At 41.8% G+C, this 21,987-nt stretch overlaps 1 protein-coding gene across 4 annotated transcripts in view; it reads left to right on the forward strand.

Annotated features, from left to right (window-relative positions):
• DPYS (dihydropyrimidinase) overlaps window positions 1–21,987 on the forward strand; it is a 60,169-nt gene continuing 38,182 nt past the window's right edge. For 2 of the 4 annotated variants that reach the window (XR_008443975.1, XM_054019680.1), the window contains exons 1-4: window positions 1–573; window positions 13,276–13,434; window positions 16,304–16,483; window positions 17,984–18,173. Coding sequence is in view for 3 of the 4 variants with exons in the window: in XM_054019680.1 (XP_053875655.1) it covers window positions 313–573; window positions 13,276–13,434; window positions 16,304–16,483; window positions 17,984–18,173 (790 nt within the window). In the remaining variant the exon portion in view is untranslated. Of the gene's footprint in view, window positions 574–630; window positions 852–9,440; window positions 9,475–13,275; window positions 13,435–16,303; window positions 16,484–17,983; window positions 18,174–21,987 lie in introns of those variants that run through there. The other 2 variants (XM_054019681.1, XM_054019682.1) reach the window with 2 other exon arrangements.

A 21,987-nucleotide genomic window follows, 5' to 3' on the forward strand; every position in this document is an offset into this window, starting at 1 on the left:
TTTGGGAGCCACATGTAAATCACTTGACATGCTGAGGGAAGCAGACTGGTGAGGGAGAGTGGGCAGCAAAGCACCTTTCAGGAGGAACTGCTGGGATCAGTTTTAGAGGAACCACCAGGAATCTCTCTGCTGCATTCCAAAGGAATGTATGCCTAGTGTTCTCGTTCTCCCAGTCTGTATTCCTGCTGGGGCTCTATTCCTACAGAAGAGAAGCCTGAGCCTGGTGCCTAATAGTGCCACAGCTTCTCCTGCTGTTCTCAGAACTCAGGCTCCACTGCTGGGCAGATTTGCGAGGAGCCTGCAGCAAAAGCCATGGCTCCCCTACAGCAGAGGATTTTGATCAAAGGGGGGAGAGTGGTGAATGATGACTACTCGCAGCTGGCTGATGTGTACATGGAGGATGGAATAGTGTGTGCAGTGGGACCACACCTGCAGCTTGGGGCACCTGCTGGGCTCCGAGTTATAGATGCTTGCAACAGGCTGGTGCTGCCTGGGGGGATTGATCCCCACACACACATGCAGTTCCCCTTCATGGGCACCCAATCCAAAGATGACTTCTACCAGGGAACAAAGGTAAATCAATCTGTCTGTCTTGTCTTTACCAGGAGGAAAATTCATTACCACCTATTCAGCTCTCTTGCTCTAGGAGAGAAGTCATCTCCTGAACACCTTGTCTCCCTTTTTAGAGGGTTAGCACAGGAAGGAGGAGGGTTTTCTCTTCCATGTTTTACTACCTCTGTCTCTCTCTACCGAGGAAGGTCCAGTTTGGATCCAGTTTATAGCTGCCTGCGATGTCCTCATTTTCCTTAGTTCTGTGCTTGGGTTCTGTTCGCTTCACCTTTGCAAGCCAGGTAAATTACATGAGCAGCTCTAGTGTTGTGAAGTATTTGTACATGTTAGAATTTATTGAAATTAGTGAATCAATTTAATTCCTTATGTAACTTGCTGCTATCATGCCCTGGAGACTGAAGTTCTCTGTCCCCAGAGCAGCTACAGCACTGAAGCTGCTCACCATTCCTCACTCTGCCCTGTGAGTAAATTTGGCCCATCACCAGCCTCCACTGGAGTCAAACTGATGTCCCAGAACTGAGTCTGTATCCCATTACCAGTCCCCTGAACCATCCAGTCCTCTAAAGGCAGAATTGCTGTTTGTAGAAAAGAGAACACATTTGTGTACCCTCATAAGAAGGACTGGGTTAAATTAAGTCTAGGTTAAATTCATTGTAAAATATATCCAGTAATTGAAATAAGTTAAATTAAACTTTAGTTCTGTTATGTAGTGATGTCATGCAATAACCATACAATTATGATTTAAGGCATTTTATTATCTGTGATCACAGATTAGATTTACCTGATTTTTAAACATAGATCAGATATTCATTTCCTGCCGACCCCATGTTTTCATCACAGAGCAGAGTTAAAGTTCTTTGGGTGTCTTAACTATGCATTTCCATACTTTAACCTATTTGGATTTCTTTTATGTTTAACCTTAACTCTGAATTTGAGTTTGTAATGTTTGTTTTTTGGGATAATTACAACAGTCTTGTAATGAGTGTTACTATTAAGTTATCAATATACACTGGAGTTAATATTGAGAGGACAGCATATTGTATAGGGATCCTTACATTGCATGTTTCATCATTATTAGAGTGCTTTTTCTTAACATGCACCAAGGCCATTGCCAATTGTTAAAATAGATGGATTTTAAATGTATTGCAAAGCGCTCAATAAAGAATGATTTTTGCAAAGCGATTTTCTAGCATAGTAAAGTAACTTGTATGTCAAACATGTCATGTTTCCTGTTTTAAGGTAGATTTAGAACATAGTTTTAAAAGACACTAAAATATTTGATCTCCATATTCATTAATATTTATTAAGGATGACAACTGAAAGAGCATTTTAAACTTAAATCATGGGCGTTTTTCAAAATCCAAGCTCTGTGGTGGGTAGCTGGTAGATATGAGAGAATAATTAGCAGTGAATCTATTATATGAATTTCAGACTATATATTTGTAAACTGTCTAGGAGCTGATTACATTTTTCTCAAAACCATCATTATACAAATAATTTCCAGAAATAACTCTTGGTTTGTAAATTGTTCAATGAGCAGCTTTTTGGGTGTACTGGGTATTAGAAATTGAAAATTCAAGTTGTTAGTTTTCCTGGGACATATGAATCTCATGGCATGTTTCTGTTAACTGATTGGACAAGAAAAACTCTTCAAATCAGGTTTATGCTCTAAATATTCATGTTAATATATACAACATTCGCTCTCTGTGAATATTCTCCAAAACTTATGGCTTGCTGTTACCACAAATGTTCCTGCCCATAAATTTGTTCACCACAATATACTCTGAATGGGTGAAATTTTAGGTGTGAATAAAAAGCTCAGGGTTGTGGTTCAGGCTTCATCTGTGGGAAACCTAGATCATGCTGGCTGGCAGAAGGAAACACTTTGAAGAGCTAGCAAAGACTATGACCTTGTTCCAGTTGAGGGCATCTGTCTTTTATTCATCAATGAGTCACCCAAACTTTGGTACTTGGTAGATTCAGCTCAACTTATGGATAACAACTAGAACCAAAACCACCTTTACCAATCTATGGATGGCTAAGTGATTATGCCTTTTCCTGTCAAATGAGGATCGGGTTATGGGGATTTATGCTCTTCTTCCTCTCCAGAGTAGAGGGCTATACCTGAGGCTGCCCTTGAAGTTCAATGGTTATTTTATGCAGCTGTTCACTTGCTAATGAAGCAAGCCATACATTTCTAGGTTTTAAGTCCAGAAGGGACCATGAGATCATCTAGTCTGAGCTCCTGAATAGCGTACAACTTCATCCCATTATCCCTTTATTGAGCCCAATAAACCTGCATTTGACTCCCTTCCAAAAAATCTTTATTTTAAGACTTCAAGGGATGGAGAATCCACCACTTGTCTTGCAAGTTTGTTCCAATTGTTAATCACCCTCACCGTTAAAATAAATAAATTTGTGCCTTATTTCTCATATGAATTTGTCCAGGTTTAACTTCCAAGTCAGTGAATCTTCTTGTGCCTTTCTCCGTTAGATTAAAGAGCTCTTTAATACCTGGTATTTTTTCCCTGTGTTTATGCACTGTAATCAAATCATATCTTGATCCTTTTGATAAATTAAATAGATTGAGCCCCTTAAGTCTCTCGCTGTTAGACATTCTCTCCAGCCTCAGAATCTTTTTTGGCTCCTCACTGCACACCCTCCAATTTTTCAACATCCTTTTTAAAATGTGGACACCAGAACTGTATGCAGCATTCTAGTATCAGTCTCTGCCCTATGCAGAGGTAAAATCACTTCTCTCTATACATTCTAGCATCACATTAGCCCCTTTTTTGCCACAATATCGCAGTAAGAGCTCCTGGTTCCGTTTTTTGTCCAATATGTCTCCTAAATCCTTTCCAGAGTAAGTGGTTTTCCAAGAGCTAGTCCCCCACTCTGCAGTCATGGCCTGCATTCTTTGTTGCTAGATGTGACTTTTTTTTTAATGAGCCCAGCTTATCAAGAGAACCAGATTGTTCTATATAACTGTCCTGTCCTCCTCATTATTCACAACTCTCCCAAGCTTTATCAGCCCTGATTTTATATTTACCTCTAGATCATTGCCAAAAATATTGAATATCATTGTGCCTAAAGTCAGTCCCTGAAGAACCCATTAGAAATACCCCCATTCGATGATGATTCCCCATAGACCATTACTTTTTGAGATCTGTCAGTTAGATGGTTCTTAATCCATTTAACAATTTATTGACATTGGATAGTGATAATAACAAAAATACACCACACAAATGTTCCACTGATGATACAAATGACCTGTTCAGTCACACATCCACGTCATATAGTTACATAGTGATTGAAATACTGACAGCATGTGAACAGATGAAGTGCACAGGCTCAGGCAGCCAAGAGGGCTGAAGCACATTTAAGGCTATAAAGGCCAGACAAGCAGTCAACTGAGAGAGAGAGAGAGAGAGAGAGAGAGAGAGATCAGGTGCTCTGAGAGGACCTGGAAGCAGCTGAGAAGCGCATTAAAATTCTTGTGTTAGTTGCTTATGCCCATACACAGTACATCGGATAAAAAGAACAGTCAGTCCTTCTGCCTTAGCATAATCTGATCACTAGCTGGATCAAGAAAAATTTCCCCCTATGCTAGAATATGCGCAGTTTGCCAACTGCATAATACATTTCATTTGGTTTTACTTCCTTTTAAACATCTTGAATAGGCTACTCTTAGAAATGGGATGGTGGAACCCATGGATCTGTATTAGCTGCAGGAAACAGGACTGCTTGGTTGACTACCCAGAAAAGGGTTGAACCTTTGTCTGTCTGTTTGACATGATTATCTGTGACCAGAGAGTACTCTAAAAGAGCACTCATGTTCTTAAGAGAGCCTCCTTTTAAAATGGACACAGAAATCTTTATAATGGTGATCCTGTTTACTTCTGCCTTGATCGCATTAGGAACATGGGAATTGCCAGTCTGGATTAGACTTTATACCCATCTAATCCAGTGTAGGTTCAGTGCTAGCCATTTAGCAAATATCACTCTGTAGTTTCCCCCATTTTATCAACTGACAGAGCAGCCTTGAATTCCTAAATCTTAATCTTAAACCTAAATCTTAAATCAGAGAAATCATGATTTCCTGAGTGAGTTAACTTGGGAAGCTCTGTTATGAAACTGTTATAATTGATCATTATGGAAACTTTGGCAGTGGGATTGGTATTGCACTGTTTGTGCTAGGTAACTTGGAAAGGTTAATGCATGTTACCTAATTTTTCTAGGAAGTTTACTTTGGGCCTGAACTTTCCTCTATTATTCATGTGAACAAGTGTTGAAAGAATGAGTCCTACTCCATGTCTATAACTGATTCATGCAGTGGTATTTATTCAGATTATAATCAATAGTAAAAGATGCTGTCTCTGGAATAAACCAAATAAATTATTTATTTTGTAAGTATAACTATTTCACATAAAAAATGAAAAATAAAACTTGGCTCTAAATGTCTATTTAAATGTACTACAATAGGCACAAGACATTATTTCAGTAGAACAAACCTGTGTTGCTAAGAAACATGAAAACTCTCTAGATGTATAAAGTCTAGCAACTTCTCTGGACATAGACATATAAAAGGTGCTACACAGTTAACTCTGATTGCACACTATGTTTTAGGGTTTTTTTAAACTTGGCTTGATTTCAAAATCAATATGGAAAGCTTTGTTAGGTACTAGAGGCACAATCACATACTACTGGACAAAATGCTCTCTTCTTTGAGTAGCCTCTACACCTAATTGTAAGTGTTTACCAGATCAGGACATAAGACTGTGACATCAGCAATAACTCAGCCATCGTCCAACTGGCTTTACGTCATTTGCATGCCACATTTCTATTTGTTCTAATGCTGTAAAATTATCCCCTACTGTAATATGTTGTATTTCATAATCTAACAGCTGTGAAATATACAGTAATGCTCTGAAAGCCACATAATAATAACAAGTATCAGAGGGGTAGCTGTGTTAGTCTGAATCTGTAAAAAGCAACAGAGGGTCCTGTGGCACCTTTGAGTCTAACAGAAGTATTGGGAGCATAAGCTTTCGTGAGTAAGAACCTCACTTCTTCAGATGCATCAGTGATCTACAACCCATCCTGGACAATGATCCCTCACTTTCACAGACCTTGGGAGGCAGGCCAGTCCTCGCCCACAGACAACCTGCCAACCTTAAGCATATTCTCACCAGCAACCACGCACCGCACCATAACAACTCTAACTCAGGAACCAACCCATGCAACAAACCTCGATGCCAACTCTGCCCACATATCTACACCAGTAACACCATCACAGGACCTAACCAGATCAGCTACAACATCACCGGCTCATTCACCTGCACGTCCACCAATGTTATATATGCCATCATATGCCAGCAATGCCCCTCTGATATGTACATTGGCCAAACTGGACAGTCACTACGCAAGAGGATAAATGGACACAAGTCAGATATCAGGAATGGCAATACACAAAAACCTGTAGGAGAACACTTCAACCTCCCTAGCCACACAATAGCAGATGTAAAGGTAGCCATCTTACAGCAAAAAAACTTCAGGACCAGACTCCAAAGAGAAACTGCTGAGCTCCAGTTCATTTGCAAATTTGACACCATCAGATCAGGATTAAACAAAGACTGTGAATGGCTATCCAACTACAGAAGCAGTTTCTCCTCCCTTGGTGTTCACACCTCAACTGCTAGCAGAGCACCTCACCCTCCCTGATTGAACTAACCTCGTTATCTCCACACTGATTTATACCTGCCTCTGGAGATTTCCATTACTTGCATCTGAAGAAGTGAGGTTCTTACCCACGAAAGCTTATGCTCCCAATACTTCTGTTAGTCTCAAAGGTGCCACAGGACCCTCTGTTGCATAATAATAACAATAATTAATAATATGGTAGGTGCTGTAAAAACACATAACAAAAAGATTGTCCTTGCCCCATGCAACTTGCATACAAATTTTTTCACTAGCTGTCAGTGGTACTTTTGTTATATAGTGAGATATACTATTACTTTACTTCTGTTTTTTAAGGATTCATGACTTTTCTTTTAATGAAATGTGTAAAAGTTACTGAATTGCAAGAATAAGATAATATGCTTAGATAGGCTTCAAAACTTAGAACAAGGCAGGGTCCTGCAGAAGTACCCATGTGATCATGGAATTGCAGGCCATGTTTAAAGCATGTGCACAAGCAGGCAGAGTGGAGAATGCTCATGCAACAATTTTGGCATTTCCTGAATGCCTCACATTGCAACCATAAGATACTTTTGACATTGGTTTTGAATAGAATATATCATTTTACATACCTTATTTTGCATGTCTTTTTATAAGAGGCTCTCAACAGCACTTAAATATTAATTTTCCTAGCCTCTCTGCATGCTAGAGCAGTATTGCTATGCTCATTTTAGAGACAGGAAAGCTGGGGCCCAGAGAGCGAGAGTGACTTGCCAATCTTCCCCACACAGTAAGTATGTAGCAGAGATGGAAACAGAACCAAGTTTCTTGACCCTGAACCACTGCTTCACTCCAGGATCAAATACAGCAAGAATAAATGTTTGATTGTACAACAACATTTAAATATTGTGGTACATTGTTCAGCGTTATAGAAGGATAAATTGCAATTGTTCATTTTAAATAATTGTGGGGCAGAGTGGTTAGATTGGTGGTGGTGGTGCCACCCTACATAACATTTTTAGCCCAGCAGTAACCACCCATAGAGTCATTTTCTTTCTCTCTGGCCCAAAGTATTTTATTCAAAGTGCTATAGTTCCAACAGGAGAGATTGAGCAACACACCCTAGAATATGCTATTGACTGGTGGTTAGGGCACTCACCTAGGAGTGCGGACACTTCGGTTTAAGTCCCTGTTCCAGAGCAGGGATTTAAATTAATGTCTTTCACATCACAGGTGAGTTCCTCACCACTGCTAAAGGTCATAAGGGGATTCTTTTGGAATCTAGTCCTTCATTTCCTTTGCTCAAAAATTAAACAAAACATTTCAGGTCAAACAAAATGTTTTTCTTTGTTTACCCAAAATGAATTTTTTCCAACTTTTTTGAGACTGAAAATTTCAAACAACTGTGACTTCGGTCCTGGTCAACCCAAATTTATTTTAGATTTTTTGGAACTGTCAGGAAACTGAAAAATCTGTTATTTGCACAGCTCTAGTCCATGATTATTTTCCCTTTCTTTATGTTTAGATGGAATGGAAAGATCCCACATGTATGATAGAGGTTTATCAAATCACAAATGGTGTCGTAAAAGTAAACAGTGGAGTATTATTTTCCCTTTTACACAATACAAAAACCAGATCATGAAAATAATAGGCAACAGGTTTAATAAAAACAAGGGGAAGTACTTTTTTACACTGCACAATTAACCTGTGGGACTCAGTGCTATGGAATGATGTGATGGCCAAAGATATAACTGGGTTCAAAAAAGATCTGGATAAGTTCATGGATGATACCTCCCTCAATAGCGGTTAGCCAATGTTGACCTCTGACCTTGTTTCCTGTTTTTCTTGTTTCAAAGCTTGCTGTAATAGAAGATGATATAAGGGTATAATATTAACAGGTATGCATTGCTTGCTAGTTTGGAACACGCATAAGGTGAATGTAAGTAACTGGGTTAGTAAGCTTAAGGGCCTGCTGTATTAGTTTGAGGACTTGTAAGAGTGGTTATGCTAAGGGCTGAGCCTGGGCAGGAGGTTGGGGTGCAAGCACTGGGAAGCAGTTTGGGTGCTGGAGGGGGTGGAGGATGCAGTCTCCAGGAGGGCGCTCAGAGCTAGGGCAGTGGATTGGGGTGAGGGAGCGGTTGTGGGCTCTGGGAGGGTGTTTGGATGCAGGAGGGGGCTCAGGGCTGGGGCAGGAGGCTGGCATATGGGAGAAGGTGAAGGGTGCGGGCTCTTGCTGGGCGATGCTTACTTTGGGTCAGCAGGGCTAAGGCAGGCTCCCTGCCTGCCCGCCCGCGCCACTCCCGGAAGTGGCCAGCATGTCCCTGTGGCCCCTGGGAGGGGCAGGGGTCTCCACGTGCTGCCCGCACCCCAAGCACTGACTCCAGAGCTCCCATTGGCTGGGAACTGCAGCCAATAGGAGCTGTGAGAGTGGAGCCTGCTGTAATCCTGCTGCTGCCCAAGGTAAGCAGGGCCAGAAGCACCGCTCCCAGAAACGGCCAGCATGTCCATGCAGTCCAAGGGGGGGGCTCTGCCTGGTGCCCCTGCCTGCAGGCACAGCCCCCGCAGTTCCCATTGGCCACAGTTCCTGCTCCCCACCATGGACCCCTAGTAACTAGACAGTTAGATCATATTTACACATAGAATTAAGAAATATGTGATGTAGGTCCTATAGAAAAGGAGGCATAGAAAACTTTGTAAGAGAAACTGCTGTGTAGCCCAATTTGGGGAAGAACCTGTTTTAATGGATAAAATATAAGAGGGATCATCAATAAACAGTATAGCAGTGTGAATATACAGTGTCTTAATTTGTCAGGGCTACACCAAGATGGTCAGGGATGGAACCCTATGCTTGGGGTGACCCAAAACCTCTATCATAACCTGGGAGTGGAAGACAGGTGGATCACTCCATAATTGCCCTCACCCAAAGCTCTGGTACGGGCCACTGTTGGAGACAGGATACTTGGCAAGATGGACCTTTTTTTTTTTTTTTTTGCTTCTGTTGTAACATGGGATTCCAGTAAGGAAAATACAAAAAACTGTTGCCCTAAGGCATCATTAAGCACATACTTTAGCAAGAAGGATCACAGGGCCACATTTGTATCAAAATCATTGTGAAATGTAGTGTAAATGATTAGCTAGGGGATTGAATTTAGTCATCCTAGTTTAATAAATAAAAGCACTGCATATCTGTAGTTGCAGATGTCAAGGAAAAAAAGATAGGCAGACAGGGTAAGGAGGTGGAAATACCTATTTTTAAAAAATGCTTAACAACAAGGTTTTATTGTATTTTGTGTTATGAGATGGGCTGTTTTTGTTTCAAAATAAAATCTCACTATAAATGTTCAAAAGTCTCCTGACTGCTCTTTTAAGAGCATTGCTTTGAAATCCACAAAGAGAAACAGAAAAACTGTTGTGGCCAGGGCCGGCTCTGCTTTTTTGCCGCCCCAGGCAAAAAAGCCTCCCGCTGCCTCCGGCTCCCAGCGGGGAGCGCAGCAGGAGAGGGCGCCGAGCCCAGTCGCAGCCCCGCTCTCCCCAACCGGCCGGAGCACCGCCCCCCTCCAGGTGCTGCCCCAAGCATCTGCTTGGTCGGCTGGTGCCTGGAGCCAGCCCTGGTTATGGCAAAAAAAATTTCCAATTCTGGCATCCAGATAGTGGTAGGTAGAATATTAAATTGTTTTGGGAAACAAAGAAGGGACTGTGAGGTTTAAAGAAGAAATAGCTCATGGTAAATTCTGGTGGCTTCAGCAAACAGGTTTAGGAAAGGAGAAGACTCAGTAACAGGCTGAGTGAGATGGAAGTAGGAAAAGGGTATTGCAATGTTAATGTGAACCCCAGTGAATTTTGATCTGACCTCGGCTTAACAGCTGTGCAAAGGGATACTATTCAGAGGAGGAGAGCTTCTGGCTGATCAAACTAAATAATAAGAGCATTGACAGGCTGGAGCAGATTAGTGCTTTATTAGTCCAGTATCCTATTTCTCACAGTGACCTACTACAAGATGCTTCAAAGAAAACCCCACAGTGGACAATTAATGAATAATACTCCTTAGAAGGCAAGTTCCTTCCTAACTCCATGCAGATAGTGGTTGATTTATGTCTGAAGTGTGAGTGTTTGTGTCCCCACCAAAAAAAGTTTTTTTTTTTTTTTTCATGTAAAAAGATATTTCCATGTAACTATCTAATCCTTTCTGGAATACAACCATGCTTTTGCAGTTGATATCTTGTGGCAATGAGTTCCAGAGGTTAAATGTGGACTGTTGAAAAATATGTTTCCTGTATCAATCCTAAATTTGTTGTGAGTGAATGTTTCCTTATTTGTGCACTATGTATTAGAGGATAAATAAGAACACCTGATTTGTTTTCCCAGCACCTCATGTCCATCTTAGTCTTTCCCTATCTAAAATAAATGGTCCCAGTCTTTTCAATCTTTTTGTACACAGGAGCCTTTCCTAATTATTTTTGTTGCCCCTCTCTGAATCCCTTCTATTTCTGCTGTCTTTTTTAGATAGGGTGACCAAAACTGAACCTAGTATTCCAGGTGGGGCTGTACCACTGATTTATATAAAAAGCATTATAATTGCTGTTTTGAACAGAGGTTTCCATTGAATTGCCCACATTGAGATGGAAGTCTTTTACTGACTGGTTACAGTTACGGAAGAACCCAGCAATGTGTTTCTTCCAGTCTGCATTACTCTACATTCCTCAACATTGAATTTCGTTTGCCATTGTGAAGCCCATCACCTACCTTTTATTAGGTCTTTCTGAGGTCCCTCACAGTCCTCTCTAGTAATGACTTACCTAGCTAACTGTGCGTCATCTGTGAGTTTTTTGCCACTTGCCTGGGTTATCCCTTCTTTCAATTGATAAATACATTCAAAAAATACTTTTTAAAGTAATTTTGGTGTCCCACAAAGCTCAGGTTTTTTAACTGATGCTGTTTTATATTGGAGGTACCATAATTCAAAGGCATCCTTTCTGCCTCCATTGTTATACTGCTGATATTTGGATTTATTTTGCCAACTCATCAGACCCTAGAAAAGCATATCCACTTTGATTTGTGTGCCTACGGTGGTTCTGGCACTTTTCTCCCTGTTTCATGTACCAGCTGGTTAGAGACGTTCAATGATGCAGGAATGCTGCAGACTCTCAAATCTTTAGTGCAGTTTGGGGCCTGTGTAACTATCTAGTTTGTTTAGTCTTAGTTTCCTGTGTTCCTTCTGAATGCCTGGTTGGGACCTCAGTCCTCAGCCCTGCTTCATTACTTGGCCCTTTACATCTGTGACACACCTAAGCAGAAAGTTAAAGTCCTACTTGATGGAAATCAGGTAGGTCTCTGCACCATCGCACTCTATACTCCGATTTCATACAAGATGAGTCTTAAATTGCATATAGATTTTCAATGCACGGACAAAGGTGGGCATAGAGAGGAAATATTGTTTTTTGAAGACATACAAGATGTAGCAACATCAAGGAGAAGGAAGAGAAGACCTGGTCTACATTACGAGTTTAGGTCGAATTTAGCAGCATTAAATTGAATTAACCCTGCACCCGTCCACATAACGAAGCCATTTTTGTCGACATAAAGGGCTCTTAAAATCAATTTCTGTACTCCTTCCCGATGAGGGGAGTAGCACTGAAATCGACATTGCCGGTTCGAATTAGGGTTAGTGTGGATGCAATTCGATGGTATTGGCCTCCAGGAGCTATCCCACAGTGCACCATTGTGACCGCTCTGGACAGCAATCTGAACTCGGATGCATTGGCCAGGTAGACAGGAAAAGCCCCCGAACTTTTGAATTTCATTTCCTGTTTCCCCAGCGTGGAGAGCTGATCAGCACAGGTAACCATGCAGAGCTCATCAGCACAGGTGACCATGCGGTCCCAGAATCGCTGTATGGGGAGATGAATCCATGCTATCGGAACTCCGTTCCAAAAGACGGAATCCCAAAACATTTTAAAAAAAATCTCCAAGGCCATGATGGACAGACTATAGGCTGAGCAAGTGCAGAATGGTGGTTCACTCTACTTCCCTGTAAGCCAACCGCCCTCCCCTCCCCGCTTTGATCTCTCCTTGCAGAGGCAATAAAGTCAGTGTTGTTTCAAATTCATGCATTCTTTATTACTTCATCACACAAATGGGGGGATAACTGCTAAGGTAGCCCAGGAGGGGTTGGGGAAGAGGGAAGCAATGGGTGGGGTTGTTGTACGGGCACCCCCTAGAATGGCATGCAGCTCATCATTTCTGCGGGATGTCTGGGGCTCTGACCTGGAGCGGCCGCTTGCATCCGTGGTTCTTTAGTAGGCTTGCCTGATATTCTAGGCAGCACTGAATCTCTATTAGACAAAACTTAAAGAAGAGAATGACCTGGGGAGTCATTCCCATTTTTGTCTAGGTGCCCCCGACCGACCTCACAGAGGCCAGCCAGGAGCACCCATGACAGCAGCAGACGGTACTGTATGACTGGTAATCGTCTTTGCTATCTTGCAAAGGCAAGGAGCTGCAGCTGCTGCTGTGTAGCACTGTAGTACCGCGTCTGTCAGCAGCATCCAGTAGACGTACGGTGACAGTGGAAAAAAGGCTGAACGGGCTCCATGCTTGCTGTGCTACAGTGTCTGCTCGGCAATCCAGGGAAAAGGGCACAAAATGATTATCTGCCGTTGCTTTCACGGAGGGGGGCTTGACTGACAACATTTACCCATAACCGCCTGTGACAAATTTTTGTCCCCATCAAGCATTGGGAGCTCAACCCAGAATTCCAATAGGCAGCGGAGACTGCGGGAACTGTGCGATAGCTACCACAGTGCACCACTCCGAAAGTCAACGCTTACCACGGTTCTATGGATGCACACCACCAAATTAATGTGCTTAGTGTGGACACATGCACTTGACTTTATACAATTTGTAATTTATAATCTGTTCCCCAAAATCGACTTCTGTAAAATTGGAGTAATTCCGTAGTGTAGACATACCTGAAGTGAGAGGAACCTTTCATCACCGATGGCTAAATAACTGCAACTCCTGTGATTTCAGGCTGCTCTAGCAGGAGGCACCACTATGATCATCGACTTTGCAATACCTCAGAAAGGCTGTTCCCTTGTTGAAGCCTATGACACATGGAGGAGCTGGGCAGATCCTAAAGTCTGCTGTGATTATGCACTGCATGTGGCAGTTACATACTGGAGCAGCAAGGTAGATACAATAGTGTGACGCTATATTGATTTCTTAATGTTAAGTTGAATTATTCATGACTAGATTTCAGATGTAAAGTGTAACATGCTAACGTAAGTAAAATGTATTAATACTTACCTGTATTTGCAAAGGCCTGCGGTAGTATTGCCTTAGTCTGTGATTTTGTTAGATCTCACAAACTGAACACAACTGGGGCTGTCAATTTCTTAACTGAGAGATCTCCAGGAAAACCCCATTCATTCTTGTGTATACTGGGCCTGACCAAAAGAAGTACTAAGACCCTGATGATCACCTAAAATTTCCATTGATTTCAATGGGACTTTCAGGAATTTTGCATTTCTCAGAACGAGACCCATTCTTTGGGATCATATAGAATGTGAGGTGCTCTATTAATAATGGTATGATACTAATATATGGTTCTTTCCAGTTCTTATTTTTAACTCCCAAAATTACACACTAAGACAGTAGTCCTGTAACACCCAGGGCATGGGATTCTGTGCACTGAGCACTTCATGCATTGGTCACAACTTTGTAATGGTATCAAATAAATTAGCCAGTAAAGCTTAATGCATGAGCTTTAGGACAGTAGAAAATACCATTAATGCTGGCTAAGTGTAAGTTAGTGACATGCCCTGGTTTTATATTTATAATTCCATTCATTTTGTTCTGTAGTCTTGGGCTGCATAAATGCATTTAATTTATCAAGAAAAATGGAAGTCCCTACATTTTTCAGACAGAAAGGGAAAGCTGGGCAAACCAGATGAAGACATGTACATATGTCATGCCCTTTTGGTACGCCACCAGCTCCTCAAGCTCTAGCAGCTACTGCATCTAATTCTAATGTAATGCAACAGAAAACTTAAATTCTTTAGAATTCCTTTACCAAATCCTGGAGTTTAAAGACAAAACAGACCTATTAGTTTCATCTCCACCAACACCCCGCCCCGCCATACCTAAATGAATATAGCAAGTGTGTTAAATGTTTGACATCTTTGATCCTAGAGTAAATGTTCTAATATCCAGTTCAGAAGTCTCTCTTGGGTCTAATGGATCTCATAGGTTCCCTGGAGTAGACCCACCCAGATGTTAGAGATCATCATTAATGATCATTTAATAATAATCCTCAGAGGATTTCAAAGTAACAATCAGAAGTATTGTATTATCATCTTCATTTTATTGAGCAGTTAACGCTCCAAACCTGCAACTGGATAAATGTGGGCAAATTCCTGCACCTATGCAGAACCCTATGGTTCCACCCAAGCAGAGTCAATTGCAGGCTCAGGGTCTAAATGACTTGTTCAAGGTCCCAGGAAGTCTGTGTCAGTTCTGATGATAAAACCCAGGCCTCTGAATTTTCAGCACTGTTCCTTATCCATGACACTGCCTTACATCACTATATAGAAACAATTTTAGTGGGTGACCAAGACCCAGCAAAGTGATACTGTGATGTGTCTCCTACTAATGACACAGACTGCAATTTATCAGGCATATTCAGGCCCAAATAGGAGTATGCCCTAGAATGGCAAAGGAAAGGCTTCTCAGACTGGCATATGCGCTGGAATAATGGGGGGGGGGTGGCAAGAGGGGCTTCCCAGATGGGCAGGTATTCCGATATTGGAGAGAGAGGCTCCCTAGATTGGGCATATACACTCCTTCCCTACCCTCCAGTTCCAGGGTCTCTTCCAAATTCTGTAATTTGGCTTCTTTTAATCTAAATATAAATTTTGGCCATCCACAAAACACACTGGCTGGGCCCGGAAATCTTCACCTGGTTGCCCTCACACTCCCAAGTTCCCTGGTGGCCTAGCAGCTATTACAGGCTTATGCCTTTAAACCAATACATTTAACAGAGCACACTACATGGGGGTCTTTCTTCCCATTTGCTTCCATCTTGTCAGTCCAGAATCTGCTAACTTCCTAACATGCCTGGGAAGAAGTTGCCTTTAAATCCCAACAGTAAAATTCAACCTGCCCGCAAAACAAATACAAATTAAAAAAGTAAGCTGAAGGTTTTAAGGCACCAGCCTGTGAGAACCCTTTGGTTACCACGGAGAGGTTTGGGGGTTTAGAAGATGCCTCTGGGTCCAGTTAGTACTCAGGGTGGGAAACACAAGGCTATGAAATATGAATCCCTTCCAGCTCCGGGATATACTGTTAGTGATCTGGGCCTTTGAGACTATCGAGCCCAGAGATCCCATGGCTTGGGATCCATGCAAGAGACAAAGGAGGTTTCCATGTAGATGATGATTAGATTTGCTTTTGAGAACTGGAACAAAATATCCCAAATGACTGAATATTACGTAGCCCCCAGGTCAGAGCCCTAAACAGCAGAAACCTTTTCCTTATCAGTCATTCCAGATTTGTCCTTACTCTTTGAGTATGCCAGAGGTTAATTCCCAGAAGGGACACAGTTGGTTTAGCATCTGGTCTGAAAGATCTAAACTCCTGGATCAAAACTTGCCCAGACCTACTCTACTCTCTAACCTTTTGAGAGAGAGAAATTGAATATTAATCAGCATATGGTGCAGGGATCTTTCCACAAATTCCAGGCTCTTTGCACCAATTTCTTTGGTAAAAATGTCCAGTCTTTGAAAATCCTTTGTGTGTTGGACATCTATATGTGTGTGTATGTAGTTTGCGAAACACTTTGATATAAAAGGAGCTATATAAATTGCCCTGAAACATTTTACTTTCCATGCTTGCTTGGACTGAGTACATTTTTTCTTGATGGGCAAGTAAAATATCATCGGTTTGTTCATTATCCTCATCTCCTCATGGCAGTTTAGCAAGGCTGATAGAAGTGGAAAAGATAACCATTATATTTTTCACAGCTGCATTGTGGGAACTGTTGACATTGTTTTTCTTTCAGGTCAAGGAAGAAATGAGAATTCTTGCTGAAGACAAAGGGGTCAACTCCTTCAAGATGTTTATGGCCTATAAAGATCTGTATATGGTTAAAGATAGTGAACTATATGCAGCTTTTTCCCAGTGTAAGCAAATAGGAGCGATTGCTCAGGTCCATGCAGAGAATGGGGATTTGATTGCAGAGGTAGGTGTTGGATGCAATGATTTAAAATTTGGAAGTCAAAGGTACTGACGTGTCTCCCATTCCCTTACTGTCTTACTGTCTTTACTGTAATGTAGGGAAGTGCTGTTATCCCCATTTTACTTATGGGGAATTGAGGTTAAGTGACTTGCCCAAAGTCTCTGTGCTGGAGCAGGGAATTAAATCCACATGTCCCGAATGCTACGCTAGTGTTCTAACCACTGGATCCATTTGATTTTGGATAGGTGCTGGATGATGCCAAGTAGCCTACGTAGTGCAAAGTAAATCATCAAATTCTTTTTAGGGCCTGACCCAGACACCTTTGAAATCAACAGGAGTCCTTCTGTTGACTTTGGTGAGCTTTAAACCAGGCCCTTAATGTTTCTGAATTTCTTTTAGGCATGTCAAATAAACAACTGTGCATGAACGTGAAGACAAATGTTGTGTTTATTTATTGTATACGTAGTTTAGCTCCCTTAAGTAGTTAGTGGGTTGTGCTTATCTGCATAAAGTGAAAAGTACTGAGTAGGCCCAGGAGTATGTGGTGGGGTGGGAAATGATCCTTCTATAATGAAAGCATTACTGCACAGCTGCCAAGAAGAGTGAGCACAGAAGAGCAGGAGTGAGGTCAGTGGGAGGAACACTTGGCTAAGTGCCTCAGTGGCATGATGAGGATAGTACTTAACTCCAGGTCTCCTCAGACATGGCCATTCCCCGTGCGTGTTTTACCCAGTGCATTTATGAGTAATGGAGCCAGGCACACAGAGGCTCCAGAGTCCACGGGGTGAGCACAAGTCTCAAGGTCCTTGTATCTATATGTAGCTTCTGCTTACTCTAGTGCTGGTGTGTAACTTCTGTGTCTTCACCTAAGCACCACGCTATGACTTAGAGTCCTGCCCATGCTGGCTAGTGTTTTCAGAGTTTCTTCAACTATTCTAGCCAAAGATACTTCAATAGTCTCCAGAGTCCCTCAATAAGGAATGCATTTGTCACTAAACTACAAACCAGTGAGTGTTTAAACATTTGTAACACAATGACAATTATAATACTACATGCTCATCTAGCCCCTTTTCATCCCTAGACCCCAAAGTACTTTACACAGGTGGTTAAGTATCTTTATAATGTGGGTAAGTATTTGTGCTACTGATTGGTCCACTCGAGCACGCAGATGTTCAGGGTGAGCTTTTCAAAAGCACCTAAGCATCTTTGAAAGCCAGTGGCACTTGTGCTTCTAAGTCACTTAAGCATTTTTGAAATCATCCCTCTAAATATTGGAGTCTGACCTTTGACTTCAATGGGAGCAGAAGTAGGCCAGTGCTGAGTGCTCTTGAAAATCCCATTCTAAGTGAATTACCCAGTGTCACACAGCAAATCGGTTGCAGTGTCTGGATTAGAACCCAGATCAGCTGACAGCTCAGTTGGCCAAACCACTGCTGCACTTATATAATTGACACTGCTAATTAAAGCAATGCTAACATATATGTATTCTTGTGTGGTCTGTAGGGTGCAAAGAAGATGTTAGCACTGGGGATAACTGGCCCTGAGGGACATGCACTGTGTCGTCCTGAAGAGGTGGAAGCAGAAGCCACACAGAGAGCAATCACCATAGCAAACTTAGTGAACTGCCCTCTTTATGTAGCTCATGTAATGAGCAAATCTGCAGCGAAGGTGATAGCTAATGCACGAAGAGAAGGTAACTGCCCTACTGCACATTCATGCTTGGTCCAGGGCATGAGAGTAATGGTCATGCTTGTTGAAGGATGGTTTCAGGAAGGTGTCTTAGCTGGCTCCTCAGGTTGGGGTTCCTGTCAGGGGGCTGAGGGTGGGGATAATAGTTGGGAGATGGGTAGGGGCATTTTAAGCTGCTGCTGGAGGGGAGAGAAATACAGTAGCTCCGAGCAGTATATGGAGGTTGAGTGTACTTGTCCTCTGTGTGTTAGTCATACACGGTTGCTCACTATGTCATGGCACAGAGATATAAAACTACAGTGAATTTCTGAGTCAGCTGCTACTTTAATAAAAATAAAACAGTTTGCTTAATTGCAAGAGGAAAATCTCTCTCCAACTTTCACTATCTACTTGGTATATGAGGAATTCCGATAGCAGGAAACAGGAGCATTTGAGGGTAGACATTAACTTCATGCTGCCCTTGTGTACAAAAGCTTTAGTCTGGCACTTGCACTGATGTTCTGAATTATTAGTGCACTTGGTTTTTAATCAAGTCGTGGGATGTCACAAACAGGCTGGATAACACCAGTATTTGATAAAGTGCTCACTAATTTTGGGTGCCCAGCTTGAGGCCCCACATCCCAGGTGCATCCTCTCCCCACTGGGATAAAGTGGGGGGGAGGGGCGGGGCACTGTCTCCCCTGTCATTTTCTTCACATTTAAACAACATCCAAAAAATGCCTCAAACCAAAACATGAGAGTCAACAGGATGTGAAACTTTTCTAACCTTTTGGATTCACCAAAAATTTTGAAGGATTTTGGTTTTAGTTTGATCTGAATGAAATTATTTTTCCATATTTTCTGACCTGCCAGCAAACTGAAAAATCAGCTATTCACACAGCTCTAACCATGATGGATTACTAGCCTTTTCAGATCCCACTTGGCTTCCCTCTTGATCCAACTTGATCCATGTATGCCTCAGTTTCCCTGTCTATACATTTTGGATATCGGCCTGCCTTGTAGGCTTGGTTAAATTCTTTGAAGTGTTTTGAGATAATGGATGGAAGGTTCCATAGAAGTGCACAGTAATATTGTTACATATAAGATTAAAGTAATGTTTACCCACATCCTGTTTTGAAGTATAGACATACTGGAGATAGCCAATGTATTATGTATTCTAATAAGATTCTGTCTTATTGATTCAAATATGTAAAGGAATCTTTTACCTGTATCCTATTTAGCAGCAGATTATCAATACTGTGCTAAACTAGATTTGTCCACTAGGTGACACTCTTGGTAGTAATGTGGAATCCAACTCGCTGTATGCCTTTGTAAATTCATTCAGTGAAGTGGTGTCAATCAAATATAAGAAACTGCAAACTCAGTCAAAATATCCAGGTGAAAGCAGAAATTTTGACAAGCAAATGTAAAGGCCAGATGACAGGAAAAGGTGTTTTGCACTACGCTGTGTCAATACAGAATTCTGTAATGCTGGCAAAACCTGTAACACTTATAAGGTCTCCTTCATGTTATATGTATGTCCTGGAGTCCATGTAGGATTACTGGTGACTAGGCACAAAGAACAAACTGATTGCATTCTGCTTCCTGCTACCCTGGAGAAATCTGGAATTACTTCATTGAGTTGCTCCAGGTTTACATGAGGGAAATGAGGTCTGGCCTACACTTAAAAGTTTTACCGGAAAAACTTTTACTTCAGTTGGGCGTGTGGGTTTTTTGACTGAAATAGTTTATACCTGTAAAAGCCCCAGTGTGGGTACTGGTATAAAGGTTACTTGTATAGCTTATTCCACTTCCCCTACAGAATAGCTATACCAATATACAGTAAGCACTTTGTTTCTGGTATAACTGTCCATGTTTTATGGGGGGGGGGGGGGGGGAGTACCACTATAGTTAAAGCACAAAACTTTCTAATGTACATAGGGCCTGAGAGTGGATTTTGACCAATTAAAAAATCCAGCCCCTTGGATTTTTAAAAGATTGATGCAAAAACAACATACCAAAATTGGCCAAATTATAAACAGAATGTCCCTGTAGAGTAAGAAGATTGCTGGACTAAACCTACAGAACAAAGCCCTTGAAGACCATTTCAGCTAAGGTTCAGCTGACAGGTCAGATTAGGCTCTGAATTGCAGATGTGTAAATCTCACTTCTGAAAATGGGATTTAGGCTCTTAAATCACTTACATGCTTCTGAAAATTTTATCCCGATAAATAACATGCAAGGATCAAATCTTCAAGTGTGACATGATTTCAGTTGATGGGTCTCAAGATTATACCTCTCCTTGAACTGCAGAGAGGTTTGACAATAAATCTGAAGCAGGCAGTGCACTTAGTGATAGACCAATTCATGTGGAAGCAGCAGTGCCAGCCCAGCTAAATGTTTAATGAAGAGACAACCTAAGAACCACAACTAGTTTCAAACAGAACCGACTTTAAAGTACAGCAAAAGCAGTCAAAATGACCGGAAGGGGCTTGCTTTCTGCTTAGTATTTTTATTAAATACAAGAAAATGTGACAAATGCAAAGGTATTATGGGTCTGATCTGTCACTGCATTACCCCAGTATAGTGTCTATAGGCACAAGCAGGTTGAGCTAATAGAGCCTTCTCTCAGAATGTCCTGGCTTGTTGGTTTAAGGTAGGTTATAATATTATTTTACCTCTAAATTCAGTGAGTCATGGTCAGAATGAAATGCAAGAAATAGTAAAATCAGCAAAAATGTCCAAATTTAACCTGGTAAAGCTGCAGCACGCTAGACTCAAGGCCATTACTGAAAATGAATTTGCAGGTTTATGCTCCTTCCCACTCATGGGAGCACCTCGGGTTATGTTCTGATTGCAGAAACTTCATCATGAGTGATGATACATGAGCCAGAAAGAACCAGCTTGACTCATTTATTCCAGAGTGTGCTGGGCTGAGAACTGAAAACATCTATGCACTTGTAAACGCTGAAACTCCGACATGGAACTATTGGCAGACAATCACGGAACCCCACAGTGCCATTTTTGCAGGCTTTTTTCACAGTAGTTCACAGTGAAATTCACTTTGAGAGGAATTCTCTCCTCTGCTGCTGAGCCAGCCCCAGCAGGGGAGAATTCCGCCCAGCACAGGCTTTGCATAAGCACTGCTGCCACAAGACCCAGGGTAGGAGGCATGGTGAGTGTGGGAGAGGAGTGTTGCAGGCTGAAGGTGTAGGTGGAGCTGCCCCATACAGGCAGCTAAAGACAGGCTGCTGTAACCTAAGCAAACCCTCAGAAATGTCTGTTCCATCGGAGGTCTCTCAGGCCCCTATGGCAGCCCAGAATTGGGAGAGCACATGTGGCCTAAACTCAAATCCCCCGCACCCCAAACCGTGGCTGTGAATTTTGTGTTGTGCCTCTTAGAAGGCAGTGCAGAACCCCGTCCTTTTAAAATTTGAAAATAAATGGATATAATACAAAGGATCTACTGCTTAGGTCTTGGAAGAGAGTCCTGGGGTTCCCATCTTCTTTTCTTTGTATCGTTCTCCTCCTCCTCTCTTTGCCTAACTCCATAATACAATTAGATAAATGGGACTGGAAGCTTAAAACTCTGCAAGCCAAAGACCAAGTAATAATGAGAAAAATAACATTCACCAGTATGTGACAAAGCAAACTGAGCCAATGGGAGAAGATTACTAATATCTGTGTCCTGAGAGATGCTGAAACCATCTGGTAACTGATGTAGCTGGAGAACAAAATTAGATCAGTACTAGAAGCCCTACACCAATAGCTGCAGGCTTATCAGGATTGATCGAAGCTTAAAAATGGTCCTACAGCATTTTTGTATACCTAATCGTCAC

This window comes from Malaclemys terrapin, chromosome 2 (assembly GCF_027887155.1).
Source record: "Malaclemys terrapin pileata isolate rMalTer1 chromosome 2, rMalTer1.hap1, whole genome shotgun sequence".
Taxonomy (NCBI): domain Eukaryota; kingdom Metazoa; phylum Chordata; order Testudines; family Emydidae; genus Malaclemys; species Malaclemys terrapin.